Source organism: Gadus chalcogrammus, chromosome 3 (genome assembly GCF_026213295.1).
Source record: "Gadus chalcogrammus isolate NIFS_2021 chromosome 3, NIFS_Gcha_1.0, whole genome shotgun sequence".
NCBI classification, from domain to species: Eukaryota; Metazoa; Chordata; class Actinopteri; order Gadiformes; family Gadidae; genus Gadus; species Gadus chalcogrammus.
Window position 1 is genome coordinate 27744405 of NC_079414.1, and position 15820 is coordinate 27760224.

At 51.0% G+C, this 15820-nt stretch overlaps 2 protein-coding genes across 3 annotated transcripts in view; one reads left to right on the forward strand and one right to left on the reverse strand.

The window, feature by feature from the left end:
* LOC130379962 (Kv channel-interacting protein 2-like) lies at window positions 1–9428 on the forward strand. The gene is made up of 9 exons (XM_056587124.1): window positions 1–84; window positions 3606–3704; window positions 5450–5574; window positions 6024–6093; window positions 6463–6533; window positions 6724–6831; window positions 7177–7281; window positions 7479–7541; window positions 7912–9428. Exons 1-9 carry the CDS (start codon window positions 15–17, stop codon window positions 7957–7959), a joined length of 759 nt encoding a protein of 252 aa, XP_056443099.1. The 5' UTR covers window positions 1–14; the 3' UTR covers window positions 7960–9428.
* Window positions 8599–15820, reverse strand: part of LOC130379960 (junction plakoglobin-like) — a 23019-nt gene continuing 15797 nt past the window's right edge. The window contains exons 7-16 of one of the 2 annotated variants that reach the window (XM_056587121.1): window positions 14963–15107; window positions 14073–14176; window positions 13386–13724; window positions 12848–13000; window positions 12264–12383; window positions 11549–11699; window positions 10518–10639; window positions 10216–10258; window positions 9770–9911; window positions 8599–9448 (exon numbers count right to left, since the gene is read on the reverse strand). In XM_056587121.1, coding sequence (XP_056443096.1) covers window positions 9787–9911; window positions 10216–10258; window positions 10518–10639; window positions 11549–11699; window positions 12264–12383; window positions 12848–13000; window positions 13386–13724; window positions 14073–14176; window positions 14963–15107 — 1302 coding nt within the window. In that variant the 3' untranslated portion in view covers window positions 8599–9448; window positions 9770–9786. Of the gene's footprint in view, window positions 9449–9757; window positions 9912–10215; window positions 10259–10517; window positions 10640–11548; window positions 11700–12263; window positions 12384–12847; window positions 13001–13385; window positions 13725–14072; window positions 14177–14962; window positions 15108–15820 lie in introns of both variants that reach the window. The other variant, XM_056587122.1, reaches the window with a different exon arrangement.

Below are 15820 nucleotides of genomic sequence, written 5' to 3' on the forward strand. Positions count from 1 at the left end.
GTGAATCTCGTGAGATGAAGTCCGTCAGTCAGGATCAGAGCTTCACGGACTCGGAGCTGGACAGATCATACGACCCGCTAACAGGTGCGTGAAGGTTCATTGTGCTTTTCCGTAAGGAATTGGCTTTATATCTGTTAATTGCTCCATGTGTTTGCTATCCGGGTTTCTACTTCGAAAACTTTTTTATTTGATTGGTTTCGTGTTTCAATTAGAAAGGCACCGATAATGCTGTCCAACATCTGGGCAACGTGCGTAAAGTCCGTCAATGTGGGGGGATGAGGATTGTTCTCGGCCTCATAGTCTTAATATTGTGAACTATATTAACGAAAGCCCTTAATAGAAAGTCATTCCAGGATAATAACTGCACAATGATCCGTGCTCGTTTAGTCTCTTTTCTTTTGTCCCTTATTTTTTTGTTGATCATTCAATTATCTCAGGGGTGATGGCCTGATTGGAGGCTAAAGCAGGTGTGGCACATTACCTTCATTATGCGTCACTCACGGTGCAGTCAAACCTCCGATGGTTGGTTTAATGGTAAACAGACTGCATTTATACAGCGCTTTTCTAACCAGTGGCCACTTAAAGCCGTTTTCAATATTCCCTAACATTCATGCACAGATTCACACACCGACGGCGGAGTCAGCTACGCATGCGACGGTCAGCTCGTCAGGAGCAGTCAGGGTGAGGCGTCTCGCTCAGGGACACCTCGACACTCAGCTAGGAGGAGCAGGGATTCGAACTAGCGACCTTCTGGTTACTAGCAAACCCGCTCTACCTCCTGAACAACACACCGCCGTAGGGGGGGTGTCGTGTTCCCCCCCACGGTCTGGTGGCCCCTACTGTGGTCCCTGAAGTGTGTGGAACAGAGCCTTAAGAGTGACGGAGATCGGCCAGATGTCTTCGGGGCAGAGACGCAGAGCCAGGGCGACACTCTCTGCATCTCTAGGGAACTCAGGGGACAGGCATGTACCAACAACGGTGTGTGTCTGTTTATGAATTACACGTCATGTATGACCTGATGGATCTGACCTTCTAGTCAACACTAACGTGACAGAGGAAGAGAGAGAGGGTGTGACAGAGAGAGTGACAGAGAGCGGGTGTGAGAGGGAGAGAGTGACAGAGAGAGGGAGGGAGAGAGTGTTACAATTATACAGTAATCGAATATATAACTGAGATTACAGTAATCTCAGTTATTTCTAATAGACATAATACACAGTGGACGCCAATCAAAAAATTCAAATCCATGTGCATTTGACTTTAGTAACAGAATGTGTGTTCAGATAAACACATGTTGTGTAGCCTACTCCAAAGCTACTGTATACTTTATCATGTGTGTCTTTGGCATTTCTTTGCTTGAGGGAGCAAACCAAAAAAGCAATGTTTCAGACCTACATTAATTAGGCCTACATCCTATAGGATGTAGGCCTAATTAAGATAGATTATATCCTCCGAAATAATAATAAACACTGTGTTCTGACGGTTTTTGGCCCCTATTTATTTTAGCTATAGTTATCTAGAGTCTAATTCTACCGAAGATATATGTTCACATTCACAATTTATTTCTTAACCGGTTTGTTTGTTGAAAGTTAACATATAAGTATCTCCATTTGCACGGGTCGGCGATTTAAAGGTAAGGTTAAGCGTCAAACCACCATATTAAAAGTGTACGTACGCCCAAAAGCCAAGTTTTGCGTCCGCCAAAAATTATTCAGACTTATAAAACCCTGCGTACGCACACCTCTAAGCAATCTTTGCTTTATAAATCACAGAGTGCCTACAAGCGTGCACAGCTGAATCAGCTTCACGTTCCGCCCTGTACACGCCCCTTTTTAACCATAAATGGTCAATGCAAACGACCTCATGAATGTGATCTGCATATAAAACAGACTCAGATGCAAGTATTATCTCGTCGGAAACAATGGCAGAAGGACTGAGAAAAGCAAAAAAGCGAAATTTCACGGAGGCTGAAGTGTGGGTGAGGTGGAAGCCCGAAAAGTAGTTTTGTGCACAGTCCCAGAATTAAAAACGAAGTGGTCTGACATAAAGGTACATATTTGTATGTACCAATAAATCGTTATGTTCCCTGAAGACCCTCTCCATCCGAATTCTTCCATTTGCGTGGTCCGCCAGCAGTGCCAGCAGTGCGTGCAGCATTACGCACGGGGCTCACCGCTGTATTTAGGGTTACGGTAATAAGACTGACCGAGAACACCTTGGATAATCAGTTTGTAATCACCCACGTAAAATGTTCTTGAACATAACCCCTTTTTAATGCCTGATTTGTCATGAAAAGCATCAAGAGGAACGGACAATAATATAACGATTGTGATGAAGAGTATGTGGCTTGGTTTTCCACATTTGGGATTTAATTGACATTTGAGTTTACAGTGTCACATACAAATATTATGTTATTGACACATGTTGGACAGAAGCTTTATTCCATGCAGTCGCGCCGTCAGTGGGCAGTATGGAGTGACGGGATTAAACATAGAGATTCTAAGGAGATATTTCTGGATTTATAACTGAGAAATACCGAGGTGGACTTAAATTATTCTGATTAGGCTACATAGATTTAACGCATGATATGGGTTGAAATTAAACTTGATAAAACATAATCGTTCATCTCGCTCACTCTACATTTCTTCAGTCTGACTTCAGTTCACCAGCACACCGTCTGTGTCGCCAATTCTCCTTTTCCTCCAAACCATGCGTACGCATGGGTCAGAGTTTGCTTAGTTATTTTTTTATAGATCACATTCACAACCTTGGCGTGGAAAGTCACCAAGTACGCCACCTTCAGCCCCAATTTTGTGCATACGCAACGGTTATAAATGAGACCCCAGCAGAATAACGGGCCTCTGTACATGTTTAACAGAATTCTAACACAATGCTGCCCTCCGGTAGTTCGGCAGAGGTACTTCACTTAAACACGACTAAAGCTTCCATGTTGTTGTCTTTAGTTGAGTATATTCTTGTTGGTATACGTGTCATTTTCTCTGGGGAGACTGGAGACCCTCCCCCACCAGTAAAAATAGAATCCGTTTATACAGTAAAAATATATCATACTTTAATTTGTATGTAGTAATGTTGAAAAATGGGAGCAGCCTTCTTGGAACTTCAATGAGGAAGTCAAAGGCGTGGTTAGGACAGTCAACGTTCCTCCAAGGAACACGTGAGACTCACAGCTGCAGAGAGAGAGAGAGAGAGAGACGCCTGTTAGGAAAATAAGCTGACAATACGAAAGGTATTGAGTGAGACTGGTAGTAGGAAGAGAGAGAGAGGAGGGAGGAAAGGAGAGAGGAGGGGTGAGGAGAGAGGAACTAAAACCGCAACCGCAACAATATATGGAACATTTGAAGCTATAGTTCACAAACCTTAAATGATATAATAAACTTGATGTAAGTCTCAATGTATAATGTATAATGCATACATGACCCACCCCCGAGGTATGTGACACGCCCCTTGATGAGATGAGCTTTACTTTTGGCACCAGGTCAGCAAACCAAGTTCCTATAAAAACATGAATATGGAACCTAAAACGTATCATAGTAAATGACAAGTTAATCCTGCCTCAATCGTCCCTCGCTGTGATTGGTTGATTCCAGGTCACCTGCCGTCCAGACCCAATAAGAAGACCCTAAAGCAGAGGTTCCTCAGACTGCTGCCCTGCTACCCGTCAGCCTCGAGCTCCTCCACCAATCAGAGCAAGTTCCTCTAACTCTGACCCTCAGAGATCTCAGCCTGCTCCTCTCTCCCCCCCTGCCCCCCCCCCTCTCTGTTTCTGTGCTATGGGATGGGTTGGGTCTGTCCTGGTCCTAACTGTCTCTCTCTGTGGGTCTGTCCTGGTCCTAACTGTCTCTCTGTGTGGATCTGTTATGGTCCTAACTGTCTCTCTGTGTGGATCTGTCCTGCTCCTAACTGTCTCTCTCTGTGTGGGTCTGTCCTGGTCCTAACTGTCTCTCTCTGTGGGTCTGTCCTGGTCCTAACTGTCTCTCTCTGTGGATCTGTCCTGGTCCTAACTGTCTCTCTCTGTGGATCTGTCCTGGTCCTAACTGTCTCTCTGTGTGGATCTGTCCTGCTCCTAACTGTCTCTCTCTGTGTGGGTCTGTCATGGTCCTAACTGTCTCTCTCTGTGTGGGTCTGTCATGGTCCTAACTGTCTCTCTCTGTAGGTCTGTCCTGGTCCTAACTGTCTCTCTCTGTGTGGGTCTGTCATGGTCCTAACTGTCTCTCTCTGTAGGTCTGTCCTGGTCCTAACTGTCTCTCTCTCTCTGTGGGTCTGTCCTGGTCCTAACTGTCTCTCTCTCTCTGTGGGTCTGTCCTGGTCCTAACTGTCTCTCTCTCTCTGTGGGTCTGTCATGGTCCTAACTGTCTCTCTCTGTAGGTCTGTCCTGGTCCTAACTGTGTCTCTGTGGGTCTGTCCTGGTCCTAACTGTGTCTCTGTGGGTCTGTCCTGGTCCTAACTGTCTCTCTCTCTCTGTGGGCCTTTCCTGGTCCTAACTGTCTCTCTGTGGGTCTGTCCTGGTCCTAACTGTCTCTCTCTGTGGATCTGTCCTGGTCCTAACTGTCTCTCTCTGTGGATCTGTCCTGGTCCTAACTGTCTCTCTGTGTGGATCTGTCCTGCTCCTAACTGTCTCTCTCTGTGTGGGTCTGTCCTGGTCCTAACTGTTTCTCTCTCTGTGTGGGTCTGTCATGGTCCTAACTGTCTCTCTCTGTGGATCTGTCCTGCTCCTAACTGTCTCTCTCTGTGGGTCTGTCCTGCTCCTAACTGTCTCTCTCTGTGGGTCTGTCCTGGTCCTAACTGTCTCTCTCTGTGTGGGTCTGTCATGGTCCTAACTGTCTCTCTGTGGGTCTGTCATGGTCCTAACTGTCTCTCTCTGTAGGTCTGTCCTGGTCCTAACTGTGTCTCTGTGGGTCTGTCCTGGTCCTAAATGTCTCTCTGTGGGTCTGTCATGGTCCTAACTGTCTCTCTCTGTAGGTCTGTCCTGGTCCTAACTGTGTCTCTGTGGGCCTTTCCTGGTCCTAACTGTCTCTCTGTGGGTCTGTCCTGGTCCTAACTCTCTCTCTCTCTCTCTCTCTCTCTCTCTCTCTCTCTCTCTCTCTCTCTCTCTCTCTCTCTCTCTCTCTCTCTCTCTCTCTCTCTCTCTCTCTCTCTGTGGGTCTGTCCTGGTCCTAACTGTTTCTCTCTCTGTGGGTCTGTCCTGGTCCTAACTGTCTCTCTGTGGGTCTGTCCTGGTCCTCTCTCTCTCTCTCTCTCTCTCTCTCTCTCTCTCTCTCTCTCTCTCTCTCTCTCTCTCTCTCTCTCTCTCTCTCTCTCTCTCTCTCTCTCTCTCTCTCTCTCTCTCTCTCTCTCTCTGTGGGTCTGTCCTGGTCCTAACTGTCTCTCTCTCTCTCTCTCTCTCTCTCTCTGGGTCTGTCCTGGTCCTAACTGTCTCTCTGTGTCCTCCTAGACAGCGAGGTGGGCGACGGGGGGCTCTCCACGGTGTACTGCAGACCAGAAGGTCTGGACAAGCTCGCCCAGCGGACCAAGTTCAACCGGAGAGAGCTCCAGATTCTCTACAGGGAGTTCAAAAATGTCAGCCAGAGTCTCACCTTTTATGGACGATTTTCAATCCCAGAGGTTCCGCTGGGTTCTTTAGGATAGTGTGGGGATGGTGAATGAATGTGTGTGTGTGGTATCTCGTCCACCCTGTAACATGTCCACCCTGTGTCTGTAAACTAACCCTGTCCGATCCAGTCTAAGCTGGTTCCCTTGTGTCTAAGCCGGTTCCCCTGTGTCTAAGCTAGTTCCATTGTGCCTAAACTGGTTCCCCTGTGTCTAAGCTGGTTCCCTTGTCTCTAAGCTGGTTCCCTTGTGTCTAAACTGGTTCCCCTGTGTCTAAGCTGGTTCCCTTGTCTCTAAGCTGGTTCCCTTGTGTCTAAACTGGTTCCCTTGTGTCTAAACTGGTTCCCTTATGTCTAAACTGGTTCCCCTGTCTCTAAGCTGGTTCCCTTGTGTCTCAGCTGGTCCCCTGTGCTCCTCAGGAGTGCCCCGGCGGGACGGTGGACGAGGAGGGCTTTAAGGCGATCTACTCGCGCTTCTTCCCCCAGGGAGGTGAGTGCTGCGCTCCCACCCGACCAGCCTGCCTTCAAAGATTCAAATCCACTGAGAGCTTGCTACTAGCTGTGCTAGCTAGCGAGCTACTAGCTGTGCTAGCTAGCGAGCTACTAGCTGTGCTAGCTAGCGAGCTACTAGCTGTGCTAGCTAGCGAGCTACTAGTTGTGCTAGCTAGCGAGCTACTAGCTGTGCTACTAGAAAGCTACCAGCTTTGCTGGCTAGCGAGCTACAAGCTGTGCTAGCGAGCGAGCTACTAGCTGTGCGTGTAAACGACAACACATGTTTTCGAAGACGAACTGAGTTATTCCTGAGTCACTTTGTCCTCATGGCATTTGTGTGTTTTTCGTTGTTTTCTGCTGATCCCAGACTCCAGTATGTACGCTCACTTCCTGTTCAGAGCGTTCGACACGCAGAGGGACGGCGCGGTCAGCTTCCAGGTGAGACGCTCACTACTGACCCGCTCAGACGCTTTGGTCCGGAGCTTTAACGGGATTTAGAACCCATGTTATGAAGGAGCAGGGAGGAGTCAGTCTGCTCCAGTATGGCTGCCCAGTACCCTCCACTGGTGGGCTCCCAGTACCCTGCACTGGTGGGCTCTCCTCCTGACGTCTCCCACCTCGTCCCCAGGACTTTGTGACGGGGCTGTCCTCCATCCTGAGGGGCTCTGTGACGGAGCGGCTGGGCTGGGCCTTCTGCCTGTACGACCTCAACCACGACGGCTGCATCTCCAGAGAGGTGAGGCCACATCTGTCTGTGTGTCTCTGTGTGTGTGTCTCTCTCTATCTGTGTGTGTGTGTGTGTGTGTGTGTGTGTGTGTGTGTGTGTGTGTGTGTGTGTGTGTGTGTGTGTGTGTGTGTGTGTGTGTGTGTGTGTGTGTGTGTGTGTGTGTGTGTGTGTGTGTGTGTGTCTCTCTCTGTCTCTGTCTGTCTCTGTCTCTGTCTCTGTCTCTGTCTCTGTCTCTCTGTCTCTGTGTCTCTCTCTCTCTCTGTCTCTGTGTCTCTCTCTCTCTCTTTGTGTGTGTGTGAAAGGTTTGTTTGTGAGGTGTTAACGATGCTCTCCCCTCCCTCCGCCTCTGGTCAGGAGATGACGGACATCATGCACTCCATCTACAACCTGATGGGGAAGAACACCTCCCCGGGCATGAAGGCCAGCGCCCCCGACGAGCACGTCGACCTCTTCTTCAGGGTAATACCCCCGCCATTCCCGCCACGTCCCCCTCCGGCCCTAGGTTAACCCATTCCTTATACAACACAGATAGCTAGGATAAGATGCTCTATGATGCTAAGTACTATTTTTAAGCCCACCCCTGCATAATGCATAAATGAGGTAATATATATTTCCCAGTTTTATTGAATCACCGAGTCTCTATTTCCAACCCTCAGAAGATGGACCGGAACAGAGACGGTGTGGTGACCATGGAGGAGTTCATGGAGACGTGCAGGAAGGTCCTTCATTTATATTCACTGAACGATGCGAACAGGCTGCATTTATACCGCACTACTCTAATTGGCCAATCAAAGCGCTTTACAATACTGCCTCCCATTCATGCACACATTCACACCCCGACGGCGGAGTCAGCCACGCAGGGCGACCGCCAGCTGGTCAGGAGCAGTCAGGGTGAGGTGCCTTGCTAGGGGAGACCTCGACCCTCAGCTAGGAGGAGCCGGGGATCGAACCAGCAACCTTCTAGTTACCAGCCGACCCGCTCTGCCTCCTGAGCCACATGCCACAAACACACAGCAGCAGCAGCAGCATTGAACCAAACATCTGAAGGAAATCCTTTGTTGACGTTTCCTGTTGTGTTTCACCGCCCAGGATGAGAACATCATGCAGTCAATGCACATGCTGGACCACGTCATCTAGAGCGGAGAGGGGGACCCAGGGAGAAGACCAGGACCCTCCAGACCAGGGCTACTGGGACCAGGGCTACTGGGACCAGTTCTAGTCCTAGCGTGGGACATGCAGAGTAATGATTGTGCGTTTAGATGCCGTGGTAATACAATGTCACTCACACCAAGACCACTCTCTGAGATGGACATGTCGCTGGACGTGCTTCCATACGGCATGAGCACAACGTCTGACCGCGGCAGTCAGTGCGTCGTACTGCCTCACATGAACACACAATCACCTTTGGACGATCAATGATTTGGGCTCTGATAGGTTGAACTGATTATCAATGCATGAGGTGTGATCTGACCGTTATATCACATATTGTTTAAAGTTTCTATGCATCGAAAAATATTCCAGGCGATGGATATATTTCTACATATTTCGAGTTATGATTTGAAACAATTCATGACTATGGTCGAAGCCACTTTCCTTGAATTAATCAATGAATGAACTTTTAGTTCTACAATCTAAACGAAGCAGCTACACACAGCTGGGAGATGTCAATTATTGCACACTAAAATCTAATTTGTTTAGCAAAGAATGTGTAGGTGAGATTATGGAAATAATTAAAGCACACACATTTCCAATCAGTTTGTAATGAACACTGGAAACCGAATTTGTTTAATATATATTCTTTATTTTTGTAAACAAAATTTAAGTAAAAAATCGTAAGTACAAAGACCACTTTTCTTCAGTAGTTTATTCTAGCGCTAGTAGTTTGCCCGGCTAAATTAATATATGGTGAACAACCGTGTCGACGTTGACCATTAATGCAAAGATTTATTCTATCACAAAGAAGATGCATCTCTGAAAGGTTGCTTGAGGCCAAGATATGACCCGTGTAGGAAACATCTTAAAAACATTTGGAACGATTAGAAACTGTTGTTACAGAGACAGTCTTTGTCGACCTTATCCAAAATAACCAACGAATAATAAACACGTTATAACCCAGAAACGGGGCACCCAGCAGTTATTAATCTGCCCTCTTCATTGGTTCTCCATTGAGGCGTGAGATGTGAACGTTAGACTGCTCCACCTTCGGGCGACACCACCCAGACTCAGGTTCTCCCGACGGTGCTGATCGGACCGAGGAGCGTCCTAAAGATCATGATCGCCGTGGTGTCGGCCGTATCGATTACTCTTTTCCGTATAAAATGGAAGCTACATGATTATCGTCACAAAATAAAAATCTCTTTGGCATAGATTATTCACCCCAAAAGCACACACACACATACACGCACACACCCTTAAAATATCTTCTAAAAAACCCACAGGCATTCTAAAAGTCATAATCAACATTATCAGCGTCACAAGAAACTATGAGATAGAGATGGGACATAATTAATTGTTACATAGTCAGTGATTACCCAATAAACAGTTGGATCAGAAGCAAAAGCACTATTAAAGTATATATGATTCATGTGTCCGTTCATCCCCGTCCTTATGCCTTCTCTGCTGCAATCTGAAAAGACAAGAAACACAAGTTAAGACCCGAGGAGACTCACGGACACCGAGTCGCTCAGCAGCTCCCTGAATGGACTCAAGACGAACCAGTTCAGAGTTCACCTGGACTCTGCACAGCCTCCCCCCCCTCTCCCCGTCTGACAAACGTACTATACGTTGTACGTCCTGGCACTTAATGTACGCACTTATTACAGTACTGGTCAGTGGAGAACAGCCAGTCAATACATAATAGTCATAACAGGCAGTAAACACAGGCCTCAGTACCGTCAGTGGACAACAAGCGGTAAGATGGGAGGTGAATACGTACTGGTCTCAGTACTGGTCTCAGTTCTGGTCTCAGTACTGGTCGGCGTACTGGTGGCGGTCATAGGCGGGCTGGTACTCCTCAGGCAGCATCTCCGGCTCCATCATCCCGTCCATCCCCATGTCGACAGGGTAACCGCCGTATGCCACGTCCAGCTCTGAGGGGGGGGGGGGGGGGGCGGCAACACAGGGTGAGGCTCTACTACACACAGGAAGTAGCTCCTCTACACAAAGGAAGTAGCTCCTCTACCCACAGGAAGTAGCTCCTCTACCCACAGGAAGTAGCTCTACTACACACAGGAAGAGGCTCTACTACACACAGGAAGTAGCTCCTCTACACACAGGAAGTAGCTCCACTACACACAGGAAGTAGCTCCTCTACATACAGGAAGAGGCTCTACTACAAACAGGAAGAGGCTCTACTACACACACGCAGGAAGAGGCTCAGTCTGAGTCACTCACCGTCAGCTGCGTAGCCTGCGTCCATTGGCACGGCGTTATGGGCCTGCGGGGGGGGGGGGGGGGGGGCAGAGCACAACACAAGGTCAACCCACCACTCACATGACGAGTCTGCATTCAAGTTGACGTCCATCTACGCATCACTTCCTACCACTGATGCGTTTTCCTTTGCCGTGCTCAATAAAGGCCGACATTACACACGGAACGCGGCTCTGAATGTGTTCATCAAGTCCTAAACATTCCTGATGTGCATTTGGAGCGGGTGTAGCTGCCTGAGGGGGCCAGCAGGGGGCGGCAGAACTCACCCTCTCCCAGGCGGCCGGGTCGTGTCTGAACAGGGAGTGCGTGAGCTCCACGGACACGCGCTTCTTGTAGTCGGTGTTCTTGTCCTCGGAGATCCGGAACAGGACGGCGGCCGCGTAGGTGGCTGGGGGGGGGGGGGGGGGGGGGGGGGCATGCGGTCAATCTCAGTACATTTAAACTCACAGGTCCAGGCTCAAAGGACTTAGCAGGCTGGCTGTTCATCACCGCCCCATAACTCTGACATCAAAAGTAGGACGTTGAAACCAAGTTATTGTCTATTCCATCTGCTAAGCACTTAAAACAGTACTTAGCCTCCATCGTGTAGCCTCTTATCCCGGCTGTCTCTGGTGTAGTCGGGGAATGGGTCAACTGTGGCATAATTCACACATTCATACCAACAGGCCACATGTGTCCTTGGCGACTAGAGAGGCTTCGTTCCCATCCTAGGGAGGGATCCTGAGCCTAGGGAGGCGTCCGGCCCGTACAAGAAGCCATTCATTCACGTACCAATTCTAGAGATACGAGCAGTCCAGGTGTTCGACAAACTCAGACGTTCAGGGCCACAAACGAAGTTGCAATACCAACCCATAGCCACAAGATGGCAGCATAGAGACACATAAGGGTATCCAGGAGGCGGGAGTTCAGCACCATGCTTAGCCAATCAGAGCACATAACTGAGTCCACGCCTGCCAAGTAGATAAGTCCCAACCCATAGCCCAGGGGGCAGAACGCTCCAGGTAACGCATCTATCAGATGCCCTGCTAAGTGTATCTCCACGCGTGCGTAATACAATTCCTCTCCTTTTGCTTCATAGAGACTAGACTAAACCTTTACCAATTAAAGTGAGTTAAAAGCGATCCTGATTCGAGTACCTTTTCCAAAGAACACTGCATAACCTAGCGATTGTTAGTTGGTTAATTGGTTCTATTAACATCCTTACTGTACCGACAGCGATATATTGTGGTTTCTGTTTCCTCTGACTAATGTCCTCATTGTGAGTCTGCTAAAGGCCTCGGGGGGGCGCTGGTCGTACCGATGCCCTCGTTGCTGGAGTGCAGCAGCTCCATCAGGGGGGACGAGGCCCCCTCCTTGTCGATGAGGTCGGCTGACTGCTTGTCCAGAGCCAGCTCGCACAGGATGCCCGCTGCCACGCGCTTCACGTTGTCCACGGGCGAGTACAGGAGCTGGGGGACGGACACACACACACACACACACACACACACACACACACACACACACACACACACACACACACACACACACACACACACACACACACACACACACACACACACACACACACACACACACACACACACACACACTTAGTCTACTAGCTGTGCGTCTTAGTAGATAGACGCAGCAGACCTATAATTAACGAGGGTCACCTGGGTCGCTCCTACGTTGACCACGATTAAAAAAAGAGAAGTGATTAGGGCTGGGAATCAGAGTACCTCACGGTATGATATATGATACATGATATCGATATTATCTTGATTCTGCGATAATCTATATACTGTAAGACAATCAACGATAAATCAAGAAATAAGTCTAACGATGAACACCAAATGACCGGGAAAGGTAAAGTGCTGAACTTCTGTCTTTTATTCTTTCTTTATATGAAAGAATAAAATAATATATAGATATTTGGCACCGGAGTATCAATTTCCGTATCGCATGAAGGAAGACGATAGGACAGGATGTATCAGTGTGTAGCCCCGCCCCCAGCTGTGGCCCGGCGACCTCACCTGGACGAACAGCGGGATGGTCTGCATGTTGGCGATCTCCCCGCGGTTCACCGGGTCGCGGGCCATGATGTGCAGAGCTCCGGTGCAGCCCTCCACGATCTCCTCCATCCGGACGCCGTCCTGACAGAGAGAGCGCCGTCAGACCAGGACTCAGCCCCGCGGGCCGCTGTTCTAACCAGTGGCCGCGCGACACGGCCTCACGCTAACCCCCCGACGGCGGAGTCAGCCCCGCAGGGCGACAGCCGGCTGGTCAGGAGCAGTCAGGGGGAGGCGTCTCGCTCAGGGACACCTCCACACTCAGCTAGGAGGAGCCGGGGATCGAACCAGCGACCTTCTGGTTACCAGCCGACCCGCTCCACCTCCTCAGCCTCATGCCGCCCCCTCATGTGACCATCGTGTAACCAATGACATCCTTCCTTTGTGTTTACTTCTCTCACATCGTGCATGTGGAGATATTATCTGCATATTTCCATGTCGATTTAGCAGATTCAACTCTGATGACTTTGGGGTGCACGGTGACACCCCACATCTAAACAATGGGGTGGTGTGGGGTGGTGTGGGCCGGGGTCAGGGGTCGGGCTCACCTGGTAGGTCTGCTGGTTGGAGGAGCCCCTCTTCTGGGCGTCCTGGTGGGCTTTGAGCAGCAGGTTGACCAGCCGGGGGATGGCCCCGGCGTCCCTCAGAGGGGTCTGGTTCTCAGGGCACAGAGCCAGGTTACGGATCAGACCCACCACCGCCTGGAGGAGGAGGAGGAGGGGTGAGGAAGAGGAGGGGGAGGAGTGAGGAAGAGGAGGAGGAAGAGGAGGGGGAGGGGTGAGGAAGAGGAGGAGGGGTGAGGAGGGGGAGGAGGAGGAGGGGTGAGGAAGAGGAGGAGGGGTGAGGAAGAGGAGGGGGAGGGTTGAGGAAGAGGAGGAGGAGGAGGGGGAGGAGGGGGTGAGGAAGAGGAGGGGTGAGGAAGAGGAAGAGGAGGGGGAGGGGTGAGGAAGAGGAGGGGTGAGGAAGAGGAGGAGGAGAAGTACAGTTCAGTTCATCGCTCAGCAGCACTACCATCAACGACACTCTTTGCACGCCCCCACGTTCGTACCCCAGAGTGGGGGTCCCTAAACACCCCCCGGCGCCCACCTTGATGACGGGCCAGTAGTAGGGCTGGTTGAGCAGCTTGACGATGGCGGGCACGCCGTAGTGCATGCGCACGGCGTGCTGCGCGGTCTCGGCCTGCTGCTGGCGGGAGGTGAGGTGGCGCAGGGCGCAGACCGCCGGCTCCGTCACGTCCTCCTTCTCGCCGGCGCGCAGCACGGCGTGGATCAGCGCCTCCACGCCGTTGCCCTGGGTGACCAGCGTCTTGTTGTAGGCGTTGTTGCAGGTGAGGTTGGACAGGATGCCGGTGGCGCACGTCAGCATGTTGACGTCGTCAGAGCTCAGGAGGCCCACGAGGACCTGGAGGAGCCCGTCCATACCCTCCTGGAGGAGGAAGAGGAGGAAGAGGAGGGTTAGAGGAGGAGGACACACTGTTAGAGGAGGAGGAGGAGGCCCACGAGGACCTGGAGGAGCCCGTCCATACCCTCCTGAAGGAGGAAGAGGAGGAGGAGGAGGAGGAGGAGGAGGAGGAGGCCGTCCATACCCTCCTGGGAAGATCAGAAGACGAGTTCAAAGGAGGAGCAGGAGGAGAACCCCCACCCTCACAGGTCAGGGTGGGGGTTAGGGTTAGGCTCGGGGTTAGGGTTGGGGTCAGGGTTAGGGTCAGGGTGGGGGTCAGGGTCAGGGTGGGGTTAGGGTGGGGGTCAGGTTGGGGTTGGGTGACCTGCTGACCTGCTTGGTGGCAGCGTCTGACAGGTTCCTGAGGGTCCACAGACAGTTCTGCATCAGCCGCTGGCTGCTACCGGTCAGGTGCTTCCCCAGGGCCTGCATCCCACCTGGGGGGGGGGGGGGGGGGGGGGGGGTACAACAGCCTCCCATTAGTCCCCTGATGACGCTGGACCCGGGGGTCAGGGCGGCCTCATTGGATATTAACAGCCGACAGACAGCCAGCAGCTCTAGACTGGTGTCGTAGAAACACTCTGAGGAAACAGCAGTCGGCCTGTCGCCATTCTAAGAGACGGACAGAGACAGGCAGAGACACAGACAGAGAGAGAGACAGACAGACAGAGACGGACAGAGACACACAGAGACAGGCAGAGACACAGACAGAGAGAGAGACAGACAGACAGAGACGGACAGAGACACACAGAGACAGGCAGAGACACAGACAGAGAGAGAGAGATAGACAGAGAGACACATAGAGACAGAGAGATAGACAGAGACAGGCAGAGACACAGACAGAGAGACAGACAGAGAGAGAGACAGGCAGAGAGACAGATGCAGAGACAGACTCAGCAGAGACGGAGATAGACAAACACAGCAGAGAGACGGATACAGACACGGCCAGAGGCAGAGAGAAGACAGACACAGAGACAGAGACAAAGAGACACAGAGAGAAGACAGAGGTTCTTTCCTTACACAGTAGAACTGCTGGAGGCAGATTGCAGATTACAATCCAATAACTGTCCCGTCAACAGAGCTCACCCCCCCCCCCCCCCCCCCCCCCGTGAGAGGAATTAAACCACAGAGCGAGATGAAAGGAGCGGCACACCTGTGGCCCCGCCCTCCTGCCCAGGTGTGTCCTGAACAGAGCTGAGAGAGAGGGAGGGGGGGGCACATACCTGCTTCCACAATGGCGGGCTTGTTGCTGGGGCACACGGAGAGGACCTTGAGCACGCGGCTGGTGGTCCACAGCAGCTTCTCGTAGTTGTAGTTCCTCATGATGTGAACCAGACCCTCAGGGCCGTTGTTGGCCAGGATGATCAGCTGGGGGAGGGAGGGAGGGAGGGAGGGAGAGAGGGAGGGAGGTTAAGTGCTTGTTGGGTGCATACTGGGACAAGAGGGGGAGGGTGTCTTCAGAAACCCTCAGATGATCAGTAAACCAGTATTTCCTCTCATCGGCCGTCACCACAACACAGCGAGGTTCTGCTACAGTCACCACAACACAGCGAGGTTCTGCTACCGTCACCACAACACAGCGAGGTTCTGCTACCGTCACCACGACACAGCGAGGTTCTGCTACAGTCACCACAACACAGCGAGGTTCTGCTACCGTCACCACAACACAGCGAGGTTCTGCTACAGTCACCACAACACAGCGAGGTTCTGCTACCGTCACCACAACACAGCGAGGTTCTGCTACAGTCACCACAACACAGCGAGGTTCTGCTACAGTCACCACAACACAGCGAGGTTCTGCTAGCGTCACCACAACACAGCGAGGTTCTGCTACAGTCACCACAACACAGCGAGGTTCTGCTACCGTCACCACAACACAGCGAGGTTCTGCTAGCGTCACCACAACACAGCGGGGTTCTAGAGCTGCAGCTCAGAGGACCGTGAACAACAACGCCTCGAGTAATTATTAATGGCATGCATTTTATTCTTATTGTTGTTGTTGCCTATTGACAACTGGCCGGGGACTACAGCTGGAAATTAGCCAAATAGGTTAAAGCTGCTCCTTTCACTGTACGGTTAAT

Excerpts from the sequence above, each read along its gene's own strand:
- LOC130379962 (XM_056587124.1), top strand. The coding sequence starts at position 15 with ATGAAGTCCGTCAGTCAGGATCAGAGCTTCACGGACTCGGAGCTGGAC. Across the intron at positions 6,534-6,723 it reads ACGGCGCGGTCAGCTTCCAG|GACTTTGTGACGGGGCTGTC; the intron begins GTGAGACGCTCA and ends CCTCGTCCCCAG. Across the intron at positions 7,282-7,478 it reads ACGTCGACCTCTTCTTCAGG|AAGATGGACCGGAACAGAGA; the intron begins GTAATACCCCCG and ends TCCAACCCTCAG.